Here is a 24,179-nt window from a genome sequence, read left to right as displayed (position 1 = left end):
CTCAATCAACCTCTTTACAATTCATAAAAATTTTCAAAACAAAAATCTTGAATTCAATATTGTGTTGGAGGGTATAGATATACACTAGTGATGTTGTTGGTCTCCTAGCCAAGAACAAACTATATCCCCAAATGAAGTTTGTCTTAGCAAATGTTGGAATTCCATCAAATCACCACTAGATTTCTTCATCTCCACCAAATGGTATGAAGGGCCAATTCCATATATCTCCACATCAATGGACAAGCCCTCTCTCTTGGTACCTTCACTAGACCCGTCGAGCTTGAACGACCCGCGCTCCTTCTTCATCAGTTTGAACCCCGACTCCCGTGCCACATCCTCAAGCTTCGACACGATGCAAGAAGCTGACCTTGTTGATGTGAACCGGACATCATCCTTCTGGTCGCGGCTCACAAACAAACCGGACAGGTCAAATCCACTTGAGAGAGATATGATGTCAAACGCATTCAGATTATCCGGTCTTGCAAGCTCCGTAGCATCATCAAGCCCTAAAGGCCTTGCAACAACGCCCGTTTCTACAGTAGTAGCCGGCTTTTCCACGCATAACCCTGCCTTGAACCACGGATGCTCCATGATTTCTGCAGCTGAGATCCTCGTTTCGGGGTTGGGATCAAGAATCTTAGACAAGAGCCTCCTCACTTGAGGAGAGAACCAATGAGGACATTTGTAACTACCCTTGGCTATCTTGCGATACATATCCATGAGATTCTTGCAGTAGAATGGAAGATGGCCAGCGAGCATCACGAACAGTATCACCCCGCACGACCAGATGTCGGATTTGGCCCCATCGTACCCTTTCCTCGTTATAACCTCAGGAGCAACATAGGCAGGAGTCCCACACGTTGTGTGAAGCAAGCCATCTTGTCGTTTGGACTCTGCGACCGCGCTTAGACCAAAATCCGACACCTTCAAGTTCCCTTCGTCGTCCAGAAGCAGATTCTCTGGCTTCAAATCACGGTGATAGACGCCTCTGCTGTGGCAAAAGACAACAGCACCCATCAACTGCTGGAAGTATTTTCTCGCGGTTTCTTCCTTGAGTCTGCATTTGGCGACCTTCTTGAAAAGCTCGCCCCCTTTGGCATACTCCATCACAAAGTATATCTTGGTCTTGGTGGCCATCACTTCCTCGAGATGCATGATGTTCGGGTGTCTGACACGATTCATGACAGATATCTCGCGTTTGATCTGCTTCACGAGCCCGATTTTCATTACTTTTTGTTTATTAATACACTTAAGCGCCACACCCTGTCCTGTTACAAGATTCCTGCCATAGTAAACTTTTGCAAAAGAACCTTGGCCTAACATCCTCCCCACTTCATATTTCTTCATCAATATGTTCTCCTTGGTATCCATTTTCGACAAACACGAAACTGCAACACAGCAGTTTCGTATCCCCTCTTGTTCAAATCATCAACACAGACAACTCAATGTTCTTGCAGTTTCATACCCAACCATTTGAGGGAAAATAAAGCTGTAATCCTCAGCAAGAACATTCATCTTTCAGCATTCCAAGAGGGTTTGAATATCCTTGAAGACTAAGGAGAACATCTACATCAAAAAAAACATTAGTATTATTTTGTGACCATATAATCCCCAAACAAGCATTCTGCAAATCCAAAACCAATATGCAGAATTTGTAGGGTGAAATCATCTAAAAAGAAGATCTTTTGTTGACCCATTGAACACTATTGCTATTTTCTTGCAATACATTTGCAAAATATTATACAATCAAATTAGGCATAATTGATCACAAGGGGCACAACTTATTGAAATCTATTCAAAAGTATCCATATACATGCAATAATCTAAAATGAATCTCCCATTGAGACAGAGATTTGCAGTAAATGGAAGAAAACATAGAATGGGTTGTTGGGAAATGCGAAAAAAATGATACCTTGATGAAGATTGAAGCAGGGAGCGCTTCGGGTCTGTTAGATCCAAAGCCACAGGAGGGAAAAGATTGTATTGTTGAGGTGAACACATTTTTTTGCGGTTGTTGGTATATAAATTAAAAACTAACTATTTAAGGAATGTATCTATGTTTGTTTATAGTATGTTGTCATAAACCAAACGAGGTCTAATTTAAGTTGCAAAGTTGGGTCATCATAAAAAAAAGATAAATGACCAAATCACTTTGAATTTTGAACAAATTTGATTCATTTCGTAATTTTAAAAATCAACCGCAAAACCATGAATTTTAATTTTTGCTTAGTTTTCTCACGTCATCCAATTTAAGTGAAATTGTATGTAATGTGACATTTGAAAATATTCTACAAGGACAAGACCACCTTTGCATGTGTGCCAAATCAACAATATATTATACTAAATAGAAAATATATTTCATCATGAACAAATTAAGAAAAATGTTAAAATACATAGTTTTTACAACTGATTTTAATATTGTAGATGACAATTTTTTTTTTCTAGGGAACTTTAATCATCCAATAAAAGGGGTATTTTTTTTTAATTCCCACGAAGGGAGTGACACATGTCTGTGATGCGTCTCTGCAATTGAAGCGCATGTCCCTGATGCGTCTCTACGCATGTGACTTATGCGTCGCTTAAAAAAATACTTTTTTTTTGAAAGACGCATGAGTCTCATGCGTTTTTATGAAAGACGGATGTAGCTCATGCGTTTCTTGACGAGAAAAAAAAAGAAGTGTTTTTTTAAGCGACGCATAAGTCACATACGTCTTATAGAGACACATCACGGACATGCATCACTCCCTTTGTGGGAATTAAAAAAACACCACCCCTTCTATTGAATGATTAAAGTTCCCTAGAAAAAAAAAAGAATTTTCTCTATTGTGGACAGAGAATAATTTAAACAAAATTCATGATATTTTTGAAAATTCACACTAAATGAATAATTTCTTCTTTAGACAAAAAAAAAACAATATTTTTAATTTGCCATCCTCACTTATCTCTCCAATTATATTCCCTCCCCACAAGGTTCCATCCTCTTCATATAATTTTTTTGCATATTCAAAACCGAAAACGAGAGAGAGGAGGTATATATACATATATACAGCACTGCATATAAAAGCAACAACTAGAGGTGAAAAATCGGCCATAAACTATACATCTGAGACTGATGAAATGAGTATACACTTTGTACACACTGCAGAATATTTTTCCCTTTGCATCCAAAAAATATGAGACATTCAAGGACAGAAACACATCAGATAGGAGGAGGAGAAGGATATGCAATGCTGAGCCCTTAACTACAACACATGTACAAAGGATGTCGACAAGAGGTGCCGTGTCAGTATATGGTGTCGATAGTCAGCTTCCGCTTCGGAGGTGTTTTCTCCACAACCTGTTTCTGCAAGTCCATGAAGGTCGAACCTCTGTTGGCAAACAATCTCCGCAAATTGATCACAGAAAGCTCGTTAAAGCTAGCAACGGCTAGGTCAGCTTGCCCCAGTTGATACCTGGATTAAACTGAACATCATGAGCATGTCGAACAGAAAATGATTCTCGAGTTGCACAAAGTTATTAAAATGATGCAAATTGCTGGCATATCTAAATAGCATAGAGACAAATTTGTGGGTCACATACGCTGGGTGGGTTCCGATTAAAGCTACAGCCATCATGGTGCAATTATGAGCAGCTGTTATTCCCCGGGGGTCATCCTCGAATACAACACACTTTGCAGGTTTTCTGTCCAACTGCAACAATTTTAAGGTAAATAGGAGGGTTGAAATCTTAGAGAGCTGTGTTCGCACCAGCTTAAATATTCCCGTATGGAATATGTTAAAGTATTTTTGTTTTCTTAATCAGCAGAATTCCTAGACAAAAAATGCAGCTGAATGTACCTTAACAGATGCTGAAAGGAATCTATGGGCTAGGGAATCCATGCCGTCTTCCTCCGACACCACTGCCTGCAACTCCAAAACGGATACTTGAACTTTGATAACCAAGTAATGATCATGCATTTTAATCTAATGCATATCAGTTCAAGAGGTCATATAAATTTGGAGTGAGGTGTCATTTTCTCGATTTCCAGGTACAACATGCGGCCTAAAGGAAAGCATCTACATGTGAGACTAAATCCACACTTGTCCCGATAAACTAGAACTATGATTTGAACCAGATCAAGCTACGATGTACATGAAAGATCATACACAATGTTAATCAACATTGGACAGTGGCCAAGAGAAGAATATATTGAGCACTGTCGTAAAAGAACACTGTTAACACACATCCGTCCATAATTCGAATTTGCAAGTAAAAGCATATCTGTTAGCATCTTTGTTCCAGCGTTCAAGCATATACACAAACACATACACATTAACATGCACACACAGTCAGAGAGAGAGAGAGACCTGGAAATAATTTTTCAGGCCCATCCTTTCTAAAGTGTCAACCATGTTCTTACGGTCAAGACCTGAAACAACTGCACAAGGGATGCGAGATGTAGACAGAGCATCTAACCATTCCTTTAGACCTTCCACAGGTTCTGAAAACTAAAGAGAGGATACAGGAATTAATTGAAGTACTATATAAGAAAGCAAAGCACACAAATAAAAGTTATTGATCATCCTACTTTTACAAGGTTGTCATAATATAACTGAGAGAGCCTGGACTTCAGTCTATCTACATCATCGTCAGCCTGTTCCCAGCGCAATACCTATATTTTGTCGTAGAAAGATTCAGGACTTTGGTGGAGGAATTGAAACTTCAACAAAGTGCTAATTAATCTTTTTGCATAGACAAGCTTATGAAAACCTCCTTATGATGCTTCCAATAGACAATAGAATAACCTAAAGTAGCAGGCAATGGATTATTATACAGCATATTTCAGTCTGTAATAACTATTCATGCTTTGTGAGAATACCAAATAAGAACCCCCAACCCCAACTCCCCCCCCCCCCCAAAATAAAAGAAGAAGATTAACATGCAAGACTGGCTGGATAGTTCAATTTTCGACCATTTGAAGCTTTTTATTAACTTAATCACCCAAAACAATGTTATAGAACTTATCCAAACACCCACACATCCCCACCGTTCTCTCCTTGCATAAACAAGGAAATGCAGACAACGAGAGAATGAACGTCTGAAATGTCTATAAATGCCAATTCATGGATTCACTGCCCTAGTCAGTATAGAGAGCATATAATGTATAGATGTAATGATTCTTCAATACCCAGTCAAATTAGAATATTATGCATACATTACGTCTTATTAAAAGCTGTTAATGACGAGAAAGAGCACATTAAATATCATCTTTAGACTCAGACCTTGCTTAGAACATGATCGGCACCAGTATAAAGCAAAAATCTTTGTATATTGTCATCATTAGGAATCTCCTTACCTGCAAAATAAGTGTTTTTTCTCAAATATATAGGAATGCACAAAAACCTAGTCGAGCTACATAAAGGCATCATTTCCTAATAAGGGGGCATCAAATCAAAGCACAGATTTTCCCTACTGGATATGCTAAATAGTTAAAACCATGAAATAAAAATGTCCTCAGTCATAACTAACCCTTGACCATCTTAGAAGCTCGGAACATTTTTATTTGTATGTATAATTAGTAGTGAACTTACAATACCTCAAACTTAATGGAGCTCTTCTTGCCTTCAATCCATACATTATAGAAAAAATCAATACCAAACCAAAAAATAATTTTCTGCAAGCATACATCCACTAGGCTACTTTAAAAGAAACATATTTGATATTTCACGTAACATCAAATAAGCAACTCCTTTTAGCAACCAAAGTTATGGTCCATTGAAGCCAATGCTATAGTAGCACCAGCACTAGATATCTGTAAACCATCACGACATAGCTCAGTGAAAAAGTTAATTTCCTAGCCGATACAACTAGGAAATCATTGCTATATCCTGAATTAAAGCATATAAGCAAGTTCGTTTACTATAAATGAAAAGGCTACATTCTTTATTCAAATTCATTGTGGTTATTACCACAAAGCTCATGTTGGATATTCCTATGTGCTAATATATCTAGTTGTTCAAGCACTTATCATGCATACATCCTAGGGATTGCTTCCAACTGTAAGTCAAGCACTCTAGTTTTTACACGTAAGAATCTGACACTAACGACAAAATAACTAAATAAGCAACTGTTATCTCAACTACAGACCGCTACTATGGGCCTGTCTTTCTAAACCTAAATCCACAACAATGAGAAATTAACCCAACCCAAGTCAAATGCCCTCACCTTCTTCAGATGCAAGTTGTTCCCAAGCACGCAATTTTAAGGCCTGGGTATCTGCCTGTAAAGAACCGATATATATTCAGTACAAATACATCCAATCTCCATAGTTAAAGCTGTACTATGTACAAAAGAATGCCATTCAAGTTAGAGGTCAAATACACATGATTATAACCAAAAGTTTACCACAACATCCCAAGAGAATATGAGGCCATAGGCTTCATCAGGCTTCATAGCATAGCGAATTCGTTGGAGGAAACCTTCTTGCATTCTATCATTTAAAAAATCCTAGTATGACACCAACAATACAAACCCATCAATTTTCAGTAACTGATTATCTGCTTGCTGATTTCCAAGAAAAGTGAATTGTAGAGAATAAGATGTGATGACAAATATACACCTAAAAACCTACCACATCAACTTTAAGGGGACCTTCAGGTCTAAATGTCTCAAAACCTTCACCATATTCTGCTCCAATTACCTGAAGAATTCAGCAAAATTAGTCCCCTGAGATATTAAAAACTTCATAATCAATCAATTTTGTCAGAATAAAATCCATGAATTAATTAAAATTCTCCAAATTCTCAGAAGTGATAATTCAAATTCAAATAAATTATAAAATCAACAAAAAAACTCAAATATACAGCTCAAAAACCTATAATTACTAAAAATTCTCCCCCAATTCTTCATTTCATGAAGCAATAAACTGCAAATTCGATGGAACTACGCGAACTGAAAACTAAAAGAATTAAGGGGGAACGGAAAAAGAGCAGAAATCACCTCCTCCATGAAAATCTTGTTAGGTAAATTGGGGAACCCGTCGAGCTGCCCATTTTCATCCGACCCGAAAGCGTTCGTAACCACTAGGGATTTACACCGGCGATGCTGCTCTTCCGCTGCGCTTGAGCGATTTAATCTCTGGCAACGACAGATTAAAAAGAGGCGAATGATTACGAAGAAACAAGTTAAAATAATAAATAGGAATTAGGGGGGAAGAAGAAGAGAGTACCGAGAATGTGAGTTTAGATGAGGGGGATGGAGAGAGAGGGGAGGCGGGAGTGACAGGTAGCAGAGAACGAGTGGTGAAGCTCATCGCATTCTCCATTTTTGGAAGGCAATCGAGCTCTGGAAGAGTCGTTAAAATACAGGTGATTAATTTATTATTTTGGGCCTTATTTTGATATTTAATAATTGGGCTTCTTTTTCTTTCTTTGTTTTGGGTATATAAATTTTGAACTTTATGAATATTCCATTTACTCGTATGGAGTATTATTTTTTCAATTTAATTTTAATTTAATATTTTTATGGATTGTGAAATTAGGTTAAAGCTTGTTCAAGTAGTAAGTGGTTTAAAATGAAATATTAAATCATAAAATTTCAAATTTTTCTCCAAAACAAATCTGGAAATAACAGAGGCAAGATTATACAACCAATTATGTTACACAATTAATACTTGGAAAAATCCCAAGAAACACTCAACATAGTAAAAAACAAAGAAGTAGTAGAAACATTAGTACTATGATTTACTCTTTTTCTTGGATTGCTTTGTAGGAATAGGCACTTGAATAAACCCAAATTTCTTCCTCTGCATGAAGTATTGTTTCTGCACATTCCCTTCTCCTCCTCCACCACCACTAGCCCTGCTCTGCTCCCTCAGCATCTGGCTCAGCGACACGTGCTGCCTCGTCATCACCTCGTCTTCCACCACCACCTTCCTACTGCTCACCAAGAAATCCGAGGACCTGCTCTGGTCCTCGAATTTCTCTGTAACAGGTGGAGGTGGCCGCTGAAGGCCACCCCCAGTGTCGATGAACTTGAGCTGGTCCGCCTGCTTAGCCTTCTGGGATAGGGATTTGAATTCCTCGAAGGAGAGCGTGATCCCATCGCAGATGTTTGATGACGGATGGTGGTTGGTGGTGTTGGCTCGGGCGAGGGCGATGGCCTCCACGGCCTTGGCCGCGTCCTCCATCTTCTTGGCAGCGTGGAGCCTCATCTCGGCCATCCGGATGCAGTCCTTGGTGCGGTCTATTTCGGCCATTGCCTCCATGACCTCGTGCCTGATGTGTTTACATGTTCAACGCACAATATTAACTACTTTCTCCGTCCGCGATTAATTATGCTACTTTTACTCGCTTAGGTTTAAGAAATAGTATAGAAAGATAGTAAATGAAAAATGTTGGTAGACTTTGTGTCTTACTTATATTAATTTTATAATAAATATGAGTGAAATGAGTTAGTGAAACACAAAGTCCATTTATTAAATGAGACAGTTCTTAGTAATTGGATGCGAAGACGGAGTATAAATCTAGATTTTATTATGATAGAATATAAATTGTCCTTAAACTATGCAAATATCAAACGCGATCCTCATTTTTTAAAAATATTCATAGACTGGTCTAACATTTAATGTAATATCGCTAAAAACAAGTCATTTTTTACTATTTCGTAACTTTTTGCGCTTTTGGAAATAGTGGAAAATGACTTTTAGCGATATTACATCAAAGGTTCAATTAAATTTCTAGCTCTTTCTTTTATTATTATCTGTATTTTCCGCAGTAAGTTAATAGACGATGACAAGAATTCCTAACAGTACCTCGAGGCCTCAGTCATCTTTTTAAACTGCTCAGCCTCGAATGAGGTCGCTTCCTGCTTGTTGTTTGACACGGTTAGAGAGACTTCGCGGTGGTGGTGGTGGTGGTAATTCTCTTGCATTTGAATCTTGGTTGCCTTGTGAAGCATGATTTGATCTTTTCTTAGATTCTTGTTGAGGGATTCAACCGAGGCTTGGATTGCGGCCAGATCAACTGACGTTCGGCTCAGGTTGAGCTTTGCCTGGTTCAGCTGCTCGCGGAGCATGAGGCCGGGCGAGGGCCATGTCGGGCTCTGGTCGTGGCGGAGGTCCGGGTTTAGGTCGGGGCTGTCGGGGATGAGATTCAGTTTGAGGCCTTCCACGAACCTCTTTGCAGACTCGAGCTCTTTCAAGACGTTGAGTGTTTGCTGCTCTTTCATTATAAGATCCCTCTCCAGTTGCATTGCATGCTCTTCGATCTTCTCCACATCGAAAACCTCAATCATGTTAGTCACACACTCACGAGGATCATACATCGATATAACTAGAGAACTGAAATCACTATATAAGTGTATAAGTGACTTGTTATTAGAGTGGGTCAGCGATTGTAGGCGGAGGTTGTAGCTCACCAAGTATTATATATAGAACGAAACAAAAAGATGACTAGCTCAACAATATATCCGAGCTTTAAATATGAAATGCTAATGAGTCAAATTTTCTATCACTAGTTGGTTTTGTTGTCCTGCTCTACTAACATAGGCCACACTAGTCTAAGGTGTATCAATTTTTTCTTTTTATCATTTTGTCACATTTCTATACTCCTTATAGTTGTGTATACATGTCTCACATTTTTTTTGTCAGTCATTACATGTACAAGTAGGAATTTATTTTTTACTATTAGGTAAATTGCCTCAACTAGGATTTACACTCTACTAGGTTTCCATTTACTTTTCTTTACATTTCTCTAAACCTGAGCATAGTCAAAATGTGACGGATATTTGCGGCCAGATTGAGTATATCCTTGGTCTTCTCTAATTTTCTATGATGGAGATGTAGCAATTAATTCATTCTTGGGGGGAAAATTTTTTAATGGAAACTTCAATGCGAGCTAAACTATTTCTCAAGAATGATCATAGTTTCTCTTTTTCAATCATCCAAGATGATAAAAAATCATGTCACATTTTAGTCCACCTATATAAATATAACTGTATTTCCTACACAAACACTCCAAACCATCACATTTCAAGTATTAAAAGAAGAAGGGAGAAAAGAAGCAATTACATTGGGCGGAGCAGCTAAGTGAGGAGGAATCCAATGGCCGCTGCCGCCGAAGTGGTCGACGGCCTCCTTAACGGACTCGAACGGCGGTGAAGTGTCAATTTCCACCCGGGCGGGGTCGATGATATTTTTGGTCTCGGCGGATTCCGCCATATATATGGGATGGTTTTGAGAGTGAGGAACTTGGAATTCAGAGAAATGGAATGTTCGTAGATATATGGAGAAAGTTGTGATTATTGGTACTGGAATAAATGAAAGTGAGCATAATTGCAATCATGGTGTTTTGGGGTAAAACAAGGGACCATGTTTAAAGGGAAGATAAATTATGAGTCTCTCACTTTCCATATTGTACCAAGGTTGGATAAAGTGAAAAAAAAAAATGAAAAAGAGAAATTCTTGGACCATTTGCTTTTAGAAAGATTAGAAATTTACTAATGTACTAGGGTAGATGTTATATGTGGTCCAGAGGTATTGTCACATGGTGTATCCAGCCAATTACAATGCAGAAATAACGAAAAACAAGGAAAAAAATTATTTATGCTATTGTGATTGACTAAACACACCGCGTAAAAATAAGTTCAGATTACTAAATTTTTGCTCCATGTATTAGCATAAAAATCTTAGTGAAGGAGACCATGTCTGATCCATTTAAAATCTTTAAATTGTGTGACCACTACTTTTGAATATCTCAACAAACAAGTTCATAAAGAGGTATTTTCTACTCCTTTCTTCTAGTAATAAGAGTCTTACTCTTTTATTGCAGCAGTTCGAAGAAATGTTAGTAGAATGTTGATCATATTTTGATACATTTCTTTTAAAATAAAATAAGTTAATATAGTTACTATTTATTTATTATAAAAGCGAAAAGTAGACTTTTATTAGTGGATAGATCAAAATAGGAAAATATGATCTTGGAAGGAGTAATAAGCATCACTATAAAATATAAGTATATGATTAACCAATCAAATATGTTGATAATTTTTGAAAAAAAAAAGCATGGCGGTGTGGTTTAACTTTATTATCTTTCTTAGGAATATAAACTAATTCTCACATTCGATAGACAAGAAATTGAATTGACCTAACAAACCCTACTAAGTACTAAACCACAAAAGCAATCTATATAGGAAATTAAAATATTCAATTCAATCCAATCCAATAATTCCTAAGTAGATTTCTAAGACAACAAATTTAGTTATCTTTCAAGATTATAAATTTAAAGAATGGGGTTTTGAGGGCCATATTGTAGTATGGTTGGTGTCATGCTGAAAAAGGCATAATGAACTTGCTAAACCACCTAGTTGATTTTGACTAAAGTTATAAAAGCACACAATAAAAGTAACCATACCACATTCCACTTTGTAATTACATTATTTGCAACACAATCAATGGAAGATATTACCTTTTCCGTGATTGCAGGAATTTTTGTTTAGTTTTGTTGAAATGTTACCTCTAATATATGGTGTGGACTTGGTGTCTATACTAGAAAGAAATGATTCCAATAATAGTATAATAAGGATTATGTGATAATGATAATAAATTAATAATAATAATACTATATTTTTCATTTCAATAGAATCGAATTATTATTACTACTATCATTATTTCATAATATGATTATTATATAATTATAGTAATATTATTATTTTAATTTTTCTATTTCATTCATATGCTGTTCATTGTTGTAAATATCATCCATAAGGATATAGTAACTATTTTATTTCATTTCATTCCATAAACACTCGTGTAGTCCAGCTCGAAATTTTCTTTAAATGAAAAGAATAATCACTTTCCTTACAAAAGGGTAAAGAAATTTAATAGAATTTATTTGTTTTGAGATTAAAATTTAAAAGAATTACCAAATGTTTACTTTGATTTTTCCTTTTCTTACACCTTTGTCTCTTTACTTTATGTTGTGTGTGCTTTCATCATTTCATCCTTTCTTTAACTTTTTCTCTCTTCTTCCATCATACTCCGTAGGAGTTTGTGAATTGTGAGTGTCGGCATTTAAAAGTTTTAATTAACTGTTTATTAATTTGATATAACAATTTCGTATCGTGAAACAGTTCAACAAAAGAAACCTCTCATTGTTATAATTTACATAAAGAAATTTTACTTATAATCTTGCAGTTAAATTTTTTCAACCAATTGAAACTAGTTAGATTACTAGCAAATAGTAGTAATTTTTTTTTTATTTGAAGGGGACGACTTGGAGCTTTGAAGCTTGTCGTGAAATAATTTAGAGAGATTGTTAATCGGGTCAATCCACTCAGGTTTAATTTGACCAATTCTATTAGATTGTTGGACTATTCAGCTATGGATAGTCCGGGTTAGTCAATCCTAATTCTAAATCTTCGGGTTTCAGTCTTACTCGTCGAGCAATGAGGACTCAAATTTTCCTATTTAACTAATAGTTCTACCATTGAGCCCAATCTTCAGGTAATTGGGCTAACATTAGGGCTCAATTAAAGTCTATCTTCTGCATATATATAATTCACAAATTTGTTATTATGGCTCTTTATAGCTTTCATATTAATACAATCAATAGCAAAGTAAGAGCTCAATTGAGACAGATAAATTGGTGTGCGAATTTGTGATAAAATTTAGTTTGAAATTGTTCTTGACTTTAGAGTCCATTGCACAAACATATATTCACCCGTCGCAGATAATTTGACCCAGTATTCTATTTCGTTCCGTCCTAGATAATTTGACCCATTTCACTTTTACCATTTTTGGTAATGGATCTCATATTCTACTAACTCATTCCTACTCACATTTTATTATAAAACTAATATTCCTTCCGTCCCACATAATTTAACCCAGTATTCCATTTTGGATCGTCCCACATAATTTGACACATTTCACTTTTAGAGCATCCCCATCCGTGCTCTTAGCTAAGAGCACGGAAGTGGACCCGGAACCACTTTTACTACTTGTCCTTAGCTAAGAGCACGGATGTGCTAAGGACAAGCTCAAGGGTCCCACCATTCTTTTATTCAATTTAAATACTTCAATTATTAAAAACATTTCTACATTATAAACATACATTAAAAATTAAAATTACATAATTAAAATCCTAAAAAATAAAAATTACATAATTAAAATCTTAAAAAATAAAAATTACATAATTAAAATACTAAAAAATAAAAATACATAATTAAAATCCTAGAAAATAAAAATTACACACGTGGAAGACTAGTCCTCTAACCCCAATTGCCTCTTGAGACCCCGGATCATTTGCTCATGTGTTGCAAGTTGCTTCGGAGTCATCTTAGACGTATCGTTCAAATAGAGTTGACCCAAGAGGGTCCACAACGTGTTGTTCGGGGGTGGAGGAGGCACAAAGGGAGCCGGAGCGGGGGCGGGGGCGGGGGCGGCTGGAGTCGGGGCGCGACGGCGGGTGGTGGTCGTCGCCTTCTTCCTTCCTTGCGGTCGGCGGGAACTGCTCGGGCCAGCGTCGGGGCTACCCAAGTTAGTTCCGGCAAGCCGAGTAGCCACATCATTGGAGGCACCGTCGGATAGGGCTACCGACCTCGACCGTTTGCTGGAGGAGCTGGAGGAGGATGCTATTATGCCGCCCCTATACTTTGGATGTTGGCGCCCCTCCTGCCAACAATCGAGGTACTTGAACGGTTTGAACTCCGTGCGTTGGTAGGTCGCCAAGGCGGCAGTGATGATGTCGAGCTCGCTCGTGCCGCTCCCCGCCGACCGCTCTTCCTGGAGGTAAATCCCCTGGAACTTACCGATTGCCTCGTTGCATCTGAAGATGCAATTGCGCACCATACTCTCATTGCGATAGATGGTTCCCTCCGGCCGGGTTTCATTGTAAAGACGAGTGATGCGCTACCAATACGTTTCCCCGGTCTGGTTCGTGCCAACTTCCGGATCTTCGGAGACTGCCAAGTAGGCTTTGAACATCGCCATCATCTCACCGGAATGTACGGGGTGCGGGTGCCACAAACAGGAGGAGTAGGAACAGAAGTAGGAGTAGGAGTAGAGCTGCTGCTCCCTCCCGATCCGGGTTCGGGTGCCCACCCAAACCCGGAGGTGTTTAGGTCGTGCACCGGGTAAGGACGGTAGCTACCCGGAGCTTGCGAACCTTGGGTTTGAGGAGGGGCCGTAAATTGCGTTTTCGGACTAAATCCGGCCTTGGAGTCAAACCAATCGTGGTTCCAACCGCGATTGCCGGATAGGTGATCGCCGGAGCCGGACATTGTGTAGTGTGGTGGGAATTTAGATGAGAGAGTATGAGGAAAAGAGATGAGAGAATGTAGATGATGATAGAATAGATGAGAATGTGATTTTTTTTTGTGTTGAAGTGGGGGTATTTATAGATGAAAATGTGAATTTTGGGGGAAAAAAATTGAAAAATAAATTAAAAGTGGGAAGAAAATGGATATATTTTTTTTGGGAAGTGGAAAAATATTTTTTTTATTTAAAATCATTTTTTTAAATTAATTTCGCATTTTTTTAATTTTTTTTAAAAGCCAACGGCTATGCCGTTGGCGAATTAGGCGTCGCCACATGTGCTGCTTAGCGGCACGGACGGACGACACTGTGCTCAGCGGCACGGACGGACGAGCACCGTCCTCTTGACCGCTGCGGATGCTCTTACCATTTTTGGTAGTGGACCCCATATTTCACTAACTCATTCATACTCACATTTTATTATAAAACTAATACTTTAAAAGTATGACCCACATCCCACCAACTCTTTCAACTCACTTTCCATTAGATTTCTTAAAACCCGTGCTGGGTCAAAGTGTCCCAAATTATGTGGGACGGAGGGAGTACTTTAAAAGTAGGACCCACATCCCACCAACTTTTTCAACTCACTTTCATTACATTTCTTAAAACCCGAAAGTGAGTCGAATTATCCGGGACGGAGGGAGTATCATGTAATTTCTCTTTTTATCTAAGTGTGATGCATATAATTTTATCACTGTATAATTGTATTTTAAATGATAAAATACTTCAAATTTTCTTTATACAAAAGAAGTGCACGCTCAAGACAAAAAATGGCGATCAGTTCAGAACAAAACCAACAACAAAAAGCAACGTAGCAATAAATAATCCTTCCGATGTATTTTTAAGGCTAATGACTACGTAACAAACAGACATTTGGTAGCTAGGAAACTGGTTAGGAATGAATTAATTTTAAAAAAATGGAGATATATTTTTGAGGCCATGATTTGATGCCAAAGTGTTTGGTTTGAAAATTGATTGGAGGCAAATCTCGTATCAACAATTTTATACTGATATTTGTAAAGAAATCAAATCTAGTTCAATTAGGATAGTGAAGTAAGAGCATATGTCTGTTTGATGATTGGAGGAAGATTCGAGAAGTTGCTGTCTATAAATGGGTGAAATTATTCAACTTTAATGATTGTTTGACAAGTGTCACGTATCTCAAAATCAGATTGTTGGTGTATTACATCTATGATGGAATTTCCAATTAATTGTTTGAAAGCTAGATAATCACGAATTAAATAGTTCAACTACCTAGTGACTCTCAATTTGATGGACCATTTCGAAATTAATCACATTGAAAACTTTGCTTAATTGAACAAATAATAGAGATAGAGCAACCACAAAGTTGTGGGCACCTTAAATAGGGCGGGCAGGGGTGCGGGCCACGCGGAGGCCGAGGATATAACCGTAGACGGGGCTAGTAGTGCAGCGATGATGTGGCAGGACACGGTGAGGGTTTCAGCCATGTGTTGCATGGACGGAAGAAGGGGGCAACTGATCCTTTCAGAAATTGTTTGTTTTTTAAAAAATTTAAAAAATGAATGTTGTATTTTTTGTTTTATCAAGTTCATTCGCCGAGGATGGTGGCCATGGTTCAATTGATAGTGGAGGTCGGGACGCGTAGTGCATTGCCTGATTCTAGGATTTTCAACATCGACAAGCGTCTCTTCATGAAGATAGAACTCCTGGCCATCCCATGAGATCTCATCGAAGATATTTTGGCATACTCCACAACTGGTTTCGACCATAATATATGATTTCTATTATGCAACGTAGGAGTATTAAAATAATGGAAGTTTAGAAATCTTTAACTAAATATTTTTCAAATTTTGAATCATTTCCTTTTAGTTTACAAAGATAGTATAGTGATTTTAATGAATATACAAATTAAAAATGGTGAATTGAAAAGGTGAAATTATGCCTGAATTGTTGATATTATGGCTCGAATTTGAAATAGTGGCTCATTAAATTCCATTGCTTAAATTACGCTATGTACTTCACCTACATATTCATTGTATTATATGTATCACATCATCATTATTCAATCATACCAAAAGTATAAACCGGAATGAAATATACACTCCTTTGCACGTTTCAAAAGTTGAAAAAATAGTATGTTGAGGTTAATTTTAATTTTTAACTGTTCTTTTTCTTGTTTTCGTATATAAGTGTTGTGTTCCATTTCAGCATTTAAGACTATAATTATAATATTTTCTCTCTCTCTTTTTTTTTTTTTTTACTTCTTTGGCATTTTTCGTAATTGCTAATTGAAATATGCGTGCTTAGATTATGGTAATAAATAAATAAACAATGTCATACAGAAGATATATATTATTGTTATACTGAGCTCCATAATTAATGATCTTAAGGAAATAAATTAAATGGTACTCCATAATTGTAATTATTCGTACACGTGTCCTGGTATCTATTTGTAGACATCATAGCACATTGGAAATTAATTGTGAAAAAGCATTGTAAAAATGATATTAATATCGACCTGCAAAGCTTGTGTAATAATTTGTGTCAGCGGCACTGTTATTACATCCAATTAACAAAACATTACTACTCTGCCATTTATTCTGTGAATACATGACGTATATATGATGAAGTACAATCTTCTTTTACACATACATTAATGGATTAAAGGGTAGTTTGGGGATTTACATCTTAACTGGATTCAATTTTGGTATGAGTATTATGACTTAATTTACACATGATTGTACAATTTAATTTTAGGTATTTGTAAACATAAAATTGATATGATATGATATGATAGAATTCATAATATAAGAGAAATTTATAAGCGAGTTAGATCGACAAATTTATTGAGTTATTCACCGTTCAATCGAGATGGTCGACACTATAACTGCAACATTAAAATTAATATTATTACAAGAGACTCAAATTTAATATTTTTGAATTTAAACAATAATCACTTTATGTTATTTATAACAATTGCAAATATTAAAATTAAAGAATGTGACAGGATGAACTCAAACTTGAGATATTGGATTTATATATTAATGGATTCCAAAACCCGTTATATATTAATGGATTCCAAAACCCGCGATTCCCAAAATACCCTCCCAGGCCCTCAACACTTTCCCGTCAAAATTCTAATTTTACATATTGTCTAGTTTTAAAATCAACCTGTATGTTATTGACATATTGATTTGTGTTGATTTTGCAATCAATCTATTGATTTATTCTAATTTTACAATCAATCAACCTTTCAGCATTCATATAGCTTCATGATTTACTTACGTGACTGTACGATCAACAAACATCAATAAAATAATTTTCATTTCTTGTTTTGAGTTTATATCAAGCCATGTTAGCACGAATATCTTTGTTGATTGAAAAATCAGAATAAACCAATAATTTAATAATTTAAATGCGAATTTTAAAACTGATATACAAATCAAAATTTAGCAAAATTTTAGCAATTGACATACAAATAGCCTAGATGAAATGAAAAAAAAAGCCTAGATGAAATGAAAGATATTTAAAAGCCCTAATTAGTTAACAAATTAAAAAGAGTTTACATACCATATATACAGATGCATGCAACAAACAATACATATTTGAAACATTGTAGTCAAATATGCCCTACCTATTTAATGCACCTATGCCTTATAATACAATTATACAATCCCCTTATAAATATCAACATGGGATCTATAAATTTTCATATTCCAACAACTTATTCATAGACTTCTCGAAACCATAACTTTAAAACAAGATTCAAAAATTCAGGAGAAATGATGAATGGTGTACAAGAATTCCCATCAACTCTTCCCAAAAGGTACAACTCCTCCAAGCGTGTGGGCGGCGAGGCACCAATCACGGTGCTGTACTACGGCGGTGCAGCCGGCTCGGTGCCGTTTCTGTGGGAGTCTCAGCCCGGGACGCCGAAGCACAAGCTCAGCGATGGCCCTCTCCCGCCCCTGACCCCACCGCCCCAGTATCGGTCGAGAAATCTAGCTAGTAGCCCTAGCTTGAAGAAGAAGCATTATTCCAAGATTTTCAACTCCATCTTTGCTAGGAAGAAAGCCACCGCGTCCTCTTCGCCGTCGCCGTCGTATTCGTCCTCGTTTGAGTACGAGGTTGGAAGAGATTCACCAACGTCAACGTTGTGTTTTTGCCCCATGAAGAGTGTGAAGAAGGTGGTGAAGTCCATTGCAAGTTCTAAAAATTGAATATGATGTTTAATAGTGGAGTATTTTTTATTTGTACATTTACGTGTTAAATTGGGAATTGTGTTGATAATGTCCTGGTTTTTATGGCAAATGAAATCTAAGTGACATGGTATCCAATCAAGATTTATAGTTTGATAAACTTAGTTTGAGTGAATGCACCGACACATCTATCTCTTTCTCCTTTTTCTCTCAATGGCATGTCTAAATTTTTTAAGTAATGAATGACGGACGGAAAACGGAACTGAACCCCAATTCTGAAGGTTTGTGCCGACTATGATTGGCTCTGATAGTTCCAAAAACCGAATTTAATATAGTTTTTCAGCCTTTAAAGGCAGGTGATAGGATCAGTCATTCCGAAGTGATCTATTGATTTACTAATAAGTAATTACATGGTGGTTTCGTCTCTCACTTTATTGTAAAATACCAGATTGATTTGTTATGCCATAAGTATCTTATATTATGTTGAGTACAAATGTACAATTCGACAATGGATTTGAGTAATTGGTTGAAAAACTTCGCTTGTATTTATGTAAAAGCGAAACACGAAAATGCTATTGGCATATTCAATTGTTATTTTACTTCAAAAAAAAAAGTTACCCGAAAATCCAATTTTTCCGTTCATTTTATTTATGGTAAAAACGGGAGTACTATCATTTTAAAAATTTGAGTTAAAGACTAGCATTGTCCTAAGGAAAAATATTGCAACGGCTGATCTACTGCTCATAGACAGTGCTTAAATAAATAGTACTACTCCTTATTAAGTGGCTACAGTAAAATAATTGGGACATACGACATAGCAATTATTGTGTCTTCTATATTTGCAATTTTTTTTTGAAACTCCATTAAATGATTATTAATGCTTTACTAGTACAGAAATGTTTTTGGTAGGTTAAAATTTTAAATTCACTAAATAATTTATTAGTGTGGGATAATTTCCGTTTATAGGTAAACCAGACAAACAAGTAGTGTTGCACATGTTCTCTGTTTATTATTCGAATATCTGAAGATATTTTGTGTTAACATACATTACAAGTGGAACTCACCAACCTCAGTTAAGCAACTGAACTCTTTCCTGCCATGGTTTTCCAATACCGATTAACTAGCCATAAGGAGTCGGCTTCCACTGCGAAACCATCCTGATTACGATGCCAACCGAAGTAGGCGTGAGTCCGGTTCTTTATGTCAAAAATGCCATGGCCGTAGCTGGGTTCGCGATAAGCTGAGTACGCCGGCTGTGGCTCTGTCATCCTACAAGCAAGATGCAAACGAGTTCGATCAGTTTCCAAATCGATTATTTACACAACATTCAGCTTTTACATACTCGTATAGTAAGCCCTCTTGATTTCCTCCGTCTCCAATGGTGATATAGACCGGAGCAGAGTCGTCACTGATAGGAGTGCACAGTCCATTCACCACGTTGTACTGTATGTTCGATATTCGCTCCTGTATGAGATGACGTGATGTGAAATTTGGTCGAACTCGGATAGTTTAGCCAAGGTTGAAAATGTAGCATAGGGAGATCAAATGATCAAAGTTATGAATCCAAGAATGATCTCTGCTATGCATGAAGAACATTAGATACTTACAGATCGCTCATACGCGTGCACGTGACCAGCAAAGACCACATCGACTTTGTACTTCACGAGGAATTCTTCATACGTGACTCGCATAGTCTCTCCCTCCATATAGTGATGAACATAGCTGCTATAGAATGGACTATGCATGAGTACAATTAGCCACGGCGTTTCAGTCCTATTCACTTTTGTTAGCTCGTTTGTGAACCACTTATATTGAGGGGTATATATCGCTGCAAAATAAAAATAAAAGTTAGGTGCATAAGATGGTGGTGGAAGATACTAAAGCATGAAGTTGATTTGAGATGCTGAAATCCATACCATAAGCTGAATACGAAGATAGGACAATGATGTAGGCCGAAGCTCTCTTGATTGAGTACCAAAGAGGAGACGTGCTATTAGATGCTTTATATGGTGTCCAATATCGGTGTGTGAATGGCTTGAAGGGTATAGTTTCACCCTACAGAAAAATGGTTTATTCAGTTCAAATACATGTGAAACTTATGAGAATTAATGCAAATAAATATGCATAGATATTAATAATGCAATCTAAGCAATTATGAGAGCTCTGTAAATTGACATAATAACAAGACTATGCACCTCTCTACTTCTATACTAAGTTACAATGAAGGCGAATCATTTCCATATAATGGCATTGTGACCAACTATAAGAAGCAAAACATGACATCCAAGAACAAAAGAACCAGCTCAATAAAAAGACGTACTATGTCTGGAAGATAATCGATTTCATGATTCCCAGCAGTCCAGATCCATGGTTGATAAGCCAAATTTCTCTCTACGAATCTTCCCCATGTATCCCACCTTGTGTTGTCATGCAACGGATAACTATCCGCATATGAGAGGTCTCCAACAAACAGGATTGACTGTCCTTTTGCAGGGTTCATCTCATAATGAGTTACTGTCTGATTTGAATTGCGAGTCTGACCCAGATCACCTGCTCATGATGCCACATAGACTGGCTTCACAACAGAACTGTAAACTTCATAGTGCATTTACTTTTATTCTTTGTCGTTCTTTTTCATTCAAATATATGTCAACCAAGTGTAGAGAAGATATAATATGCTTGCTTCCTTAACAAACCAACAGAGTATCATTAGCTTATCAGGATATGGGGTTAACAAGAAGGTCATTCAACAAGAATGATATTTAAGACAAACGATAATCATATTCCATTTTCTTTCTACATTATTCTTTTTAATCTGCCTCTGACATGACTATGTAAAGTTTCCACAAACAAAGAAATGATGTCCGAGACATACCTATAAGCCCAAACGTATAAGGAACATCAGGCCCTGGTCGGGGAGGTGTGACGAACCAAAATTCCCGTGTCACGTTCCCACACCCAACAACATAGTAGTATTTGGTATCAAACTGCATTTTCAGCAAATCATTTGGAGAATCAAAACCTGCTCATTGTAAGACTACAGACCAAGATTCATCAGTTAGAGAGAGTGGTCCAGAAAGGCCTACCTCCAAATCATTGATTGTGCAATGATGAATGTAACCAGAGGTATAATTGTAATACTTGTATCTAACAACATCGCCATTTACAGTTTTCTTATGCTGGCTATTTTCAGCCCAGTACAGCACTGAAGTGGAACCAGCTTCATCTGGTGTAACCCACGATACAATGACCCCTCTGCCTTCATGATCTCCTTGTGTTATGTGAACCTTCAAAACCGGAACAAGCATAAGTTTGAAGCACAGAGATTATAAATTGCATCATAGTTATAGAATTTCGTTAACTGCTAGACATCCAACGAAAGTAATTTGTTCAACAAAATTTTGCTTGCATCAATCCGATCTTCTGATACATCACTAAAATAACACTTTCTAAACCCAAAGTTAAGGATCAAAGGCAGTTATATGGGACTAGTGGATTAAATGTTTGGAAATGTCAATATAAACAAATACTCCATATATCCAATGGAGATTCAAGAAAGTAAACATTTGAAACAGTATAATAATAACAAGTATAATGAACAATCTCATTAAATTAAACCAATCACTATGTATGAAAGTGTATATATATGCACTAGACAACAATAATAAAATCAACCTAAAAATAGAAGCAATGTTAATATCATTGACTAAATTCTTCCCCAAATTTCAATAAATCGCCAGCTCACTGGAAGCACAATACGATCTAATCAAATCGCAGAAATCTCACTCCGATCAACCTCGATTGTATCAATACTCTTAAAATAATCGGACATTTACAACGACTAAAGCTTAGAGTAGATTATGATTATCTCAAATCGACACAAAACACTACAAAAAAGCTCGATTTGAGTGTGTTACCTGCTGAGGAGCATTATAGCCACGAGGAACGCGAAATACATCACTGTCGAGTGGCATATCTGTGGCAATCCCAGTCTCGCGCACATAGCTGCTGGTCAACCCAGCTTCACACACGCCCAGGAAAATGCTCACCACCAACAGATGCACAAATCTAGGGAGAATCATCTCGACACAAGAGTATTTTACAAATTCAGTGATGATCTGAAAGAGGTGAAGGTCTCGAAATCGAGGTAGGAGCAGAGTAGAGCACCAGCTGAATTTAATTGATTATTTCAATTTTGATTCGGAATATTCATTAGGAATAATATTAAGTTCGTTTTGAGTCTTTTAAAGAATTTTTTAATTCTATATTCGAAAAAATAAATAATATAAACAAAAATAAAATATTATCTGTACGCGAATAGGAGTCCATTTTCTCATTTTAGTCCGCCCGCGAATAAGAGTTCCGATTCACTTTTACCATAAATGATAATAAGATCTCACATTCCACTAACTTATTTTATAACTCACATTTCATTTAAAACTCATTTATACAAGTAGGACACCTATTCCACTAACTTTTTTCTACCCACTTTTCTTAATATTTCTTAAAATTTGTACATCTAAAAAATGAGATTACTATTGACGGACGGATAGAATATACATTTAAATGGTCTAAGAAAATCTAAATGGAATATACATTTAAATGGTCTAAGAAAATCTAAATTTCCATTTTTCAGTTATGTAAACAACTACTACTCGTTAAAATGGAAATATAGTTGAATGGATAAGGTGGCATGGGACAAATATGGAATATATGTGAATTAAGGATTATTTATAAAATGGTGAGTAAGAGTCTAGAGACATGTCGACGTCATATAAAAATTAATATATTCACATACGTGTGACTACATTATCGTCATTTTTAAATTTTATCACGAATTATCGATTTTTATCAAATTTATACTCAGACTAGAAACTATATAGTCTTATGACTATATCCTCACATGATAAAATAACATTGTCTTGATTTTAATCCTTATCAAATTGAACCAAAATATCATTCAGATGATGATTAAGTTAATAAATTCAGCTTATAGGACTATTGCTTAAGCCCAGATCAGGCTTAATCAAGCATTGAAAAAAAGTCAGCCCAAATCGAACTTAAGATGATCATTGGCCCACACCTTGAGCCTATGGATAAAAGTCGGTTCATCTATTTTTAAAAATAATGTTTTTAATGCTTTTATGATGTCAATTTTTATAGGAATTCGGAGTGTTTGAAAATTTATATTGTGATATATTTGATTAAATCTGCAAATTTTTGGGATATAACTAGGCAACTTAATTAATATCAATGAATCAATCTTAATATCCAAAATCAATCTTTTTTCTATTTAAATCCCCAATAGTATAAAATAAATCCACATATATTTTTTCAAGAAACAGCTAAGACTTGGACTTCCAAGACTACTGAAACTCTAGAAATTCAATTTAGGGTTTCCATATGAAAATAAAAACTAAACAATTGAAAGATAATTATACTACCTCCTTCCACAAAAAATAAACAAAATGTAAATGACACGAGTTTTAATGCTCAATTGATAAAGTAAGAAAGATGAAAAATGCAGTGGAAGTAATGTTAATAGATTATGGGTTCTACATTTAAAATAATGTGTAGGGCTAGTATTTGTTTAAAATTTTTTATGTTTAGAATTAGTCTAATTTTTGTGGACACTCCAAATAAAATTAATCTATTCTTTTTGGGTGAAGTAGTTATATTTGTTTATCATGATTCTATTTTATTAGGAA

At 36.3% G+C, this 24,179-nt stretch overlaps 5 protein-coding genes across 7 annotated transcripts; 1 reads left to right on the top strand and 4 right to left on the bottom strand.

Annotated features, from left to right (window-relative positions):
- Positions 1-28: 28 nt before the first annotated feature.
- On the bottom strand, positions 29-1,990 carry LOC125212055 (CBL-interacting protein kinase 18-like). The gene is made up of 2 exons (XM_048112093.1): positions 1,913-1,990; positions 29-1,566 (listed from the first exon to the last, which is right to left on the bottom strand). Exon 2 carries the CDS (start codon positions 1,369-1,371, stop codon positions 85-87), a length of 1,287 nt encoding a protein of 428 aa, XP_047968050.1. The 5' UTR covers positions 1,372-1,566; positions 1,913-1,990; the 3' UTR covers positions 29-84.
- Positions 1,991-3,077: 1,087 nt separating this feature from the next.
- LOC125211253 (5-amino-6-(5-phospho-D-ribitylamino)uracil phosphatase, chloroplastic) lies at positions 3,078-7,336 on the bottom strand. 2 transcript variants are annotated; one of them, XM_048111012.1, is made up of 11 exons: positions 7,208-7,336; positions 6,979-7,116; positions 6,611-6,679; positions 6,385-6,486; positions 6,205-6,259; positions 5,262-5,335; positions 4,568-4,651; positions 4,347-4,487; positions 3,837-3,902; positions 3,580-3,689; positions 3,078-3,452 (listed from the first exon to the last, which is right to left on the bottom strand). In XM_048111012.1, the coding sequence occupies exons 1-11, from the start codon at positions 7,301-7,303 to the stop codon at positions 3,284-3,286; spliced, it is 1,104 nt and encodes a 367-aa protein (XP_047966969.1). In that variant the 5' UTR covers positions 7,304-7,336; the 3' UTR covers positions 3,078-3,283. The 2 variants fall into 2 exon arrangements, with proteins under 2 accessions (XP_047966969.1, XP_047967042.1); XM_048111085.1 differs by lacking the exon at positions 4,568-4,651.
- A 263-nt stretch (positions 7,337-7,599) lies between these two features.
- On the bottom strand, positions 7,600-10,304 carry LOC125209647 (WEB family protein At3g51720-like). Of its 2 annotated transcripts, none has more exons than XM_048109237.1 (3): positions 10,049-10,304; positions 8,792-9,249; positions 7,600-8,255 (listed from the first exon to the last, which is right to left on the bottom strand). In XM_048109237.1, the coding sequence occupies exons 1-3, from the start codon at positions 10,196-10,198 to the stop codon at positions 7,715-7,717; spliced, it is 1,149 nt and encodes a 382-aa protein (XP_047965194.1). In that variant the 5' UTR covers positions 10,199-10,304; the 3' UTR covers positions 7,600-7,714. The 2 variants fall into 2 exon arrangements, with proteins under 2 accessions (XP_047965194.1, XP_047965198.1); XM_048109241.1 differs by having other exon boundaries at positions 8,792-9,246; positions 10,049-10,302.
- Positions 10,305-17,979: 7,675 nt separating this feature from the next.
- Positions 17,980-18,613, top strand: LOC125202655. Its single transcript, XM_048101102.1, has one exon. The coding sequence runs from the start codon at positions 18,055-18,057 to the stop codon at positions 18,490-18,492; it is 438 nt and encodes a 145-aa protein (XP_047957059.1). The 5' UTR covers positions 17,980-18,054; the 3' UTR covers positions 18,493-18,613.
- An 803-nt stretch (positions 18,614-19,416) lies between these two features.
- Positions 19,417-22,666, bottom strand: LOC125223009 (purple acid phosphatase 2-like). Its single transcript, XM_048125989.1, has 8 exons — positions 22,389-22,666; positions 21,558-21,758; positions 21,347-21,458; positions 20,792-21,021; positions 20,388-20,526; positions 20,079-20,299; positions 19,814-19,935; positions 19,417-19,740 (listed from the first exon to the last, which is right to left on the bottom strand). Exons 1-8 carry the CDS (start codon positions 22,551-22,553, stop codon positions 19,545-19,547), a joined length of 1,386 nt encoding a protein of 461 aa, XP_047981946.1. The 5' UTR covers positions 22,554-22,666; the 3' UTR covers positions 19,417-19,544.
- Between the last annotated feature and the right edge of the window lie 1,513 nt (positions 22,667-24,179).

The sequence above is a fragment of the Salvia hispanica genome, chromosome 1 (genome assembly GCF_023119035.1).
Source record: "Salvia hispanica cultivar TCC Black 2014 chromosome 1, UniMelb_Shisp_WGS_1.0, whole genome shotgun sequence".
Taxonomy (NCBI): domain Eukaryota; kingdom Viridiplantae; phylum Streptophyta; class Magnoliopsida; order Lamiales; family Lamiaceae; genus Salvia; species Salvia hispanica.
This window is presented reverse-complemented; position numbering and strand designations above follow the sequence as displayed.

Coding starts and splice junctions, on each gene's coding strand:
- LOC125212055 (XM_048112093.1), bottom strand. CDS start 1,371: ATGGATACCAAGGAGAACATATTGATGAAGAAATATGAAGTGGGGAGG.
- LOC125211253 (XM_048111012.1), bottom strand. CDS start 7,303: ATGGAGAATGCGATGAGCTTCACCACTCGTTCTCTGCTACCTGTCACT. Junction 6,260..6,384: donor TATTCTCTTGGGATGTTGTG/GTAAACTTTTGG, acceptor GGTTCTTTACAG/GCAGATACCCAGGCCTTAAA. Junction 5,336..6,204: donor ACAACTTGCATCTGAAGAAG/GTGAGGGCATTT, acceptor CTTATTTTGCAG/GTAAGGAGATTCCTAATGAT.
- LOC125209647 (XM_048109237.1), bottom strand. CDS start 10,198: ATGGCGGAATCCGCCGAGACCAAAAATATCATCGACCCCGCCCGGGTG. Junction 9,250..10,048: donor ACTTAGCTGCTCCGCCCAAT/GTAATTGCTTCT, acceptor TTCGATGTGGAG/AAGATCGAAGAGCATGCAAT. Junction 8,256..8,791: donor AAGATGACTGAGGCCTCGAG/GTACTGTTAGGA, acceptor TAAACACATCAG/GCACGAGGTCATGGAGGCAA.
- LOC125202655 (XM_048101102.1), top strand. CDS start 18,055: ATGATGAATGGTGTACAAGAATTCCCATCAACTCTTCCCAAAAGGTAC.
- LOC125223009 (XM_048125989.1), bottom strand. CDS start 22,553: ATGATTCTCCCTAGATTTGTGCATCTGTTGGTGGTGAGCATTTTCCTG. Junction 20,300..20,387: donor ATCTTCGTATTCAGCTTATG/GTATGGATTTCA, acceptor TTTATTTTGCAG/CGATATATACCCCTCAATAT. Junction 19,741..19,813: donor CAAGAGGGCTTACTATACGA/GTATGTAAAAGC, acceptor TCTTGCTTGTAG/GATGACAGAGCCACAGCCGG.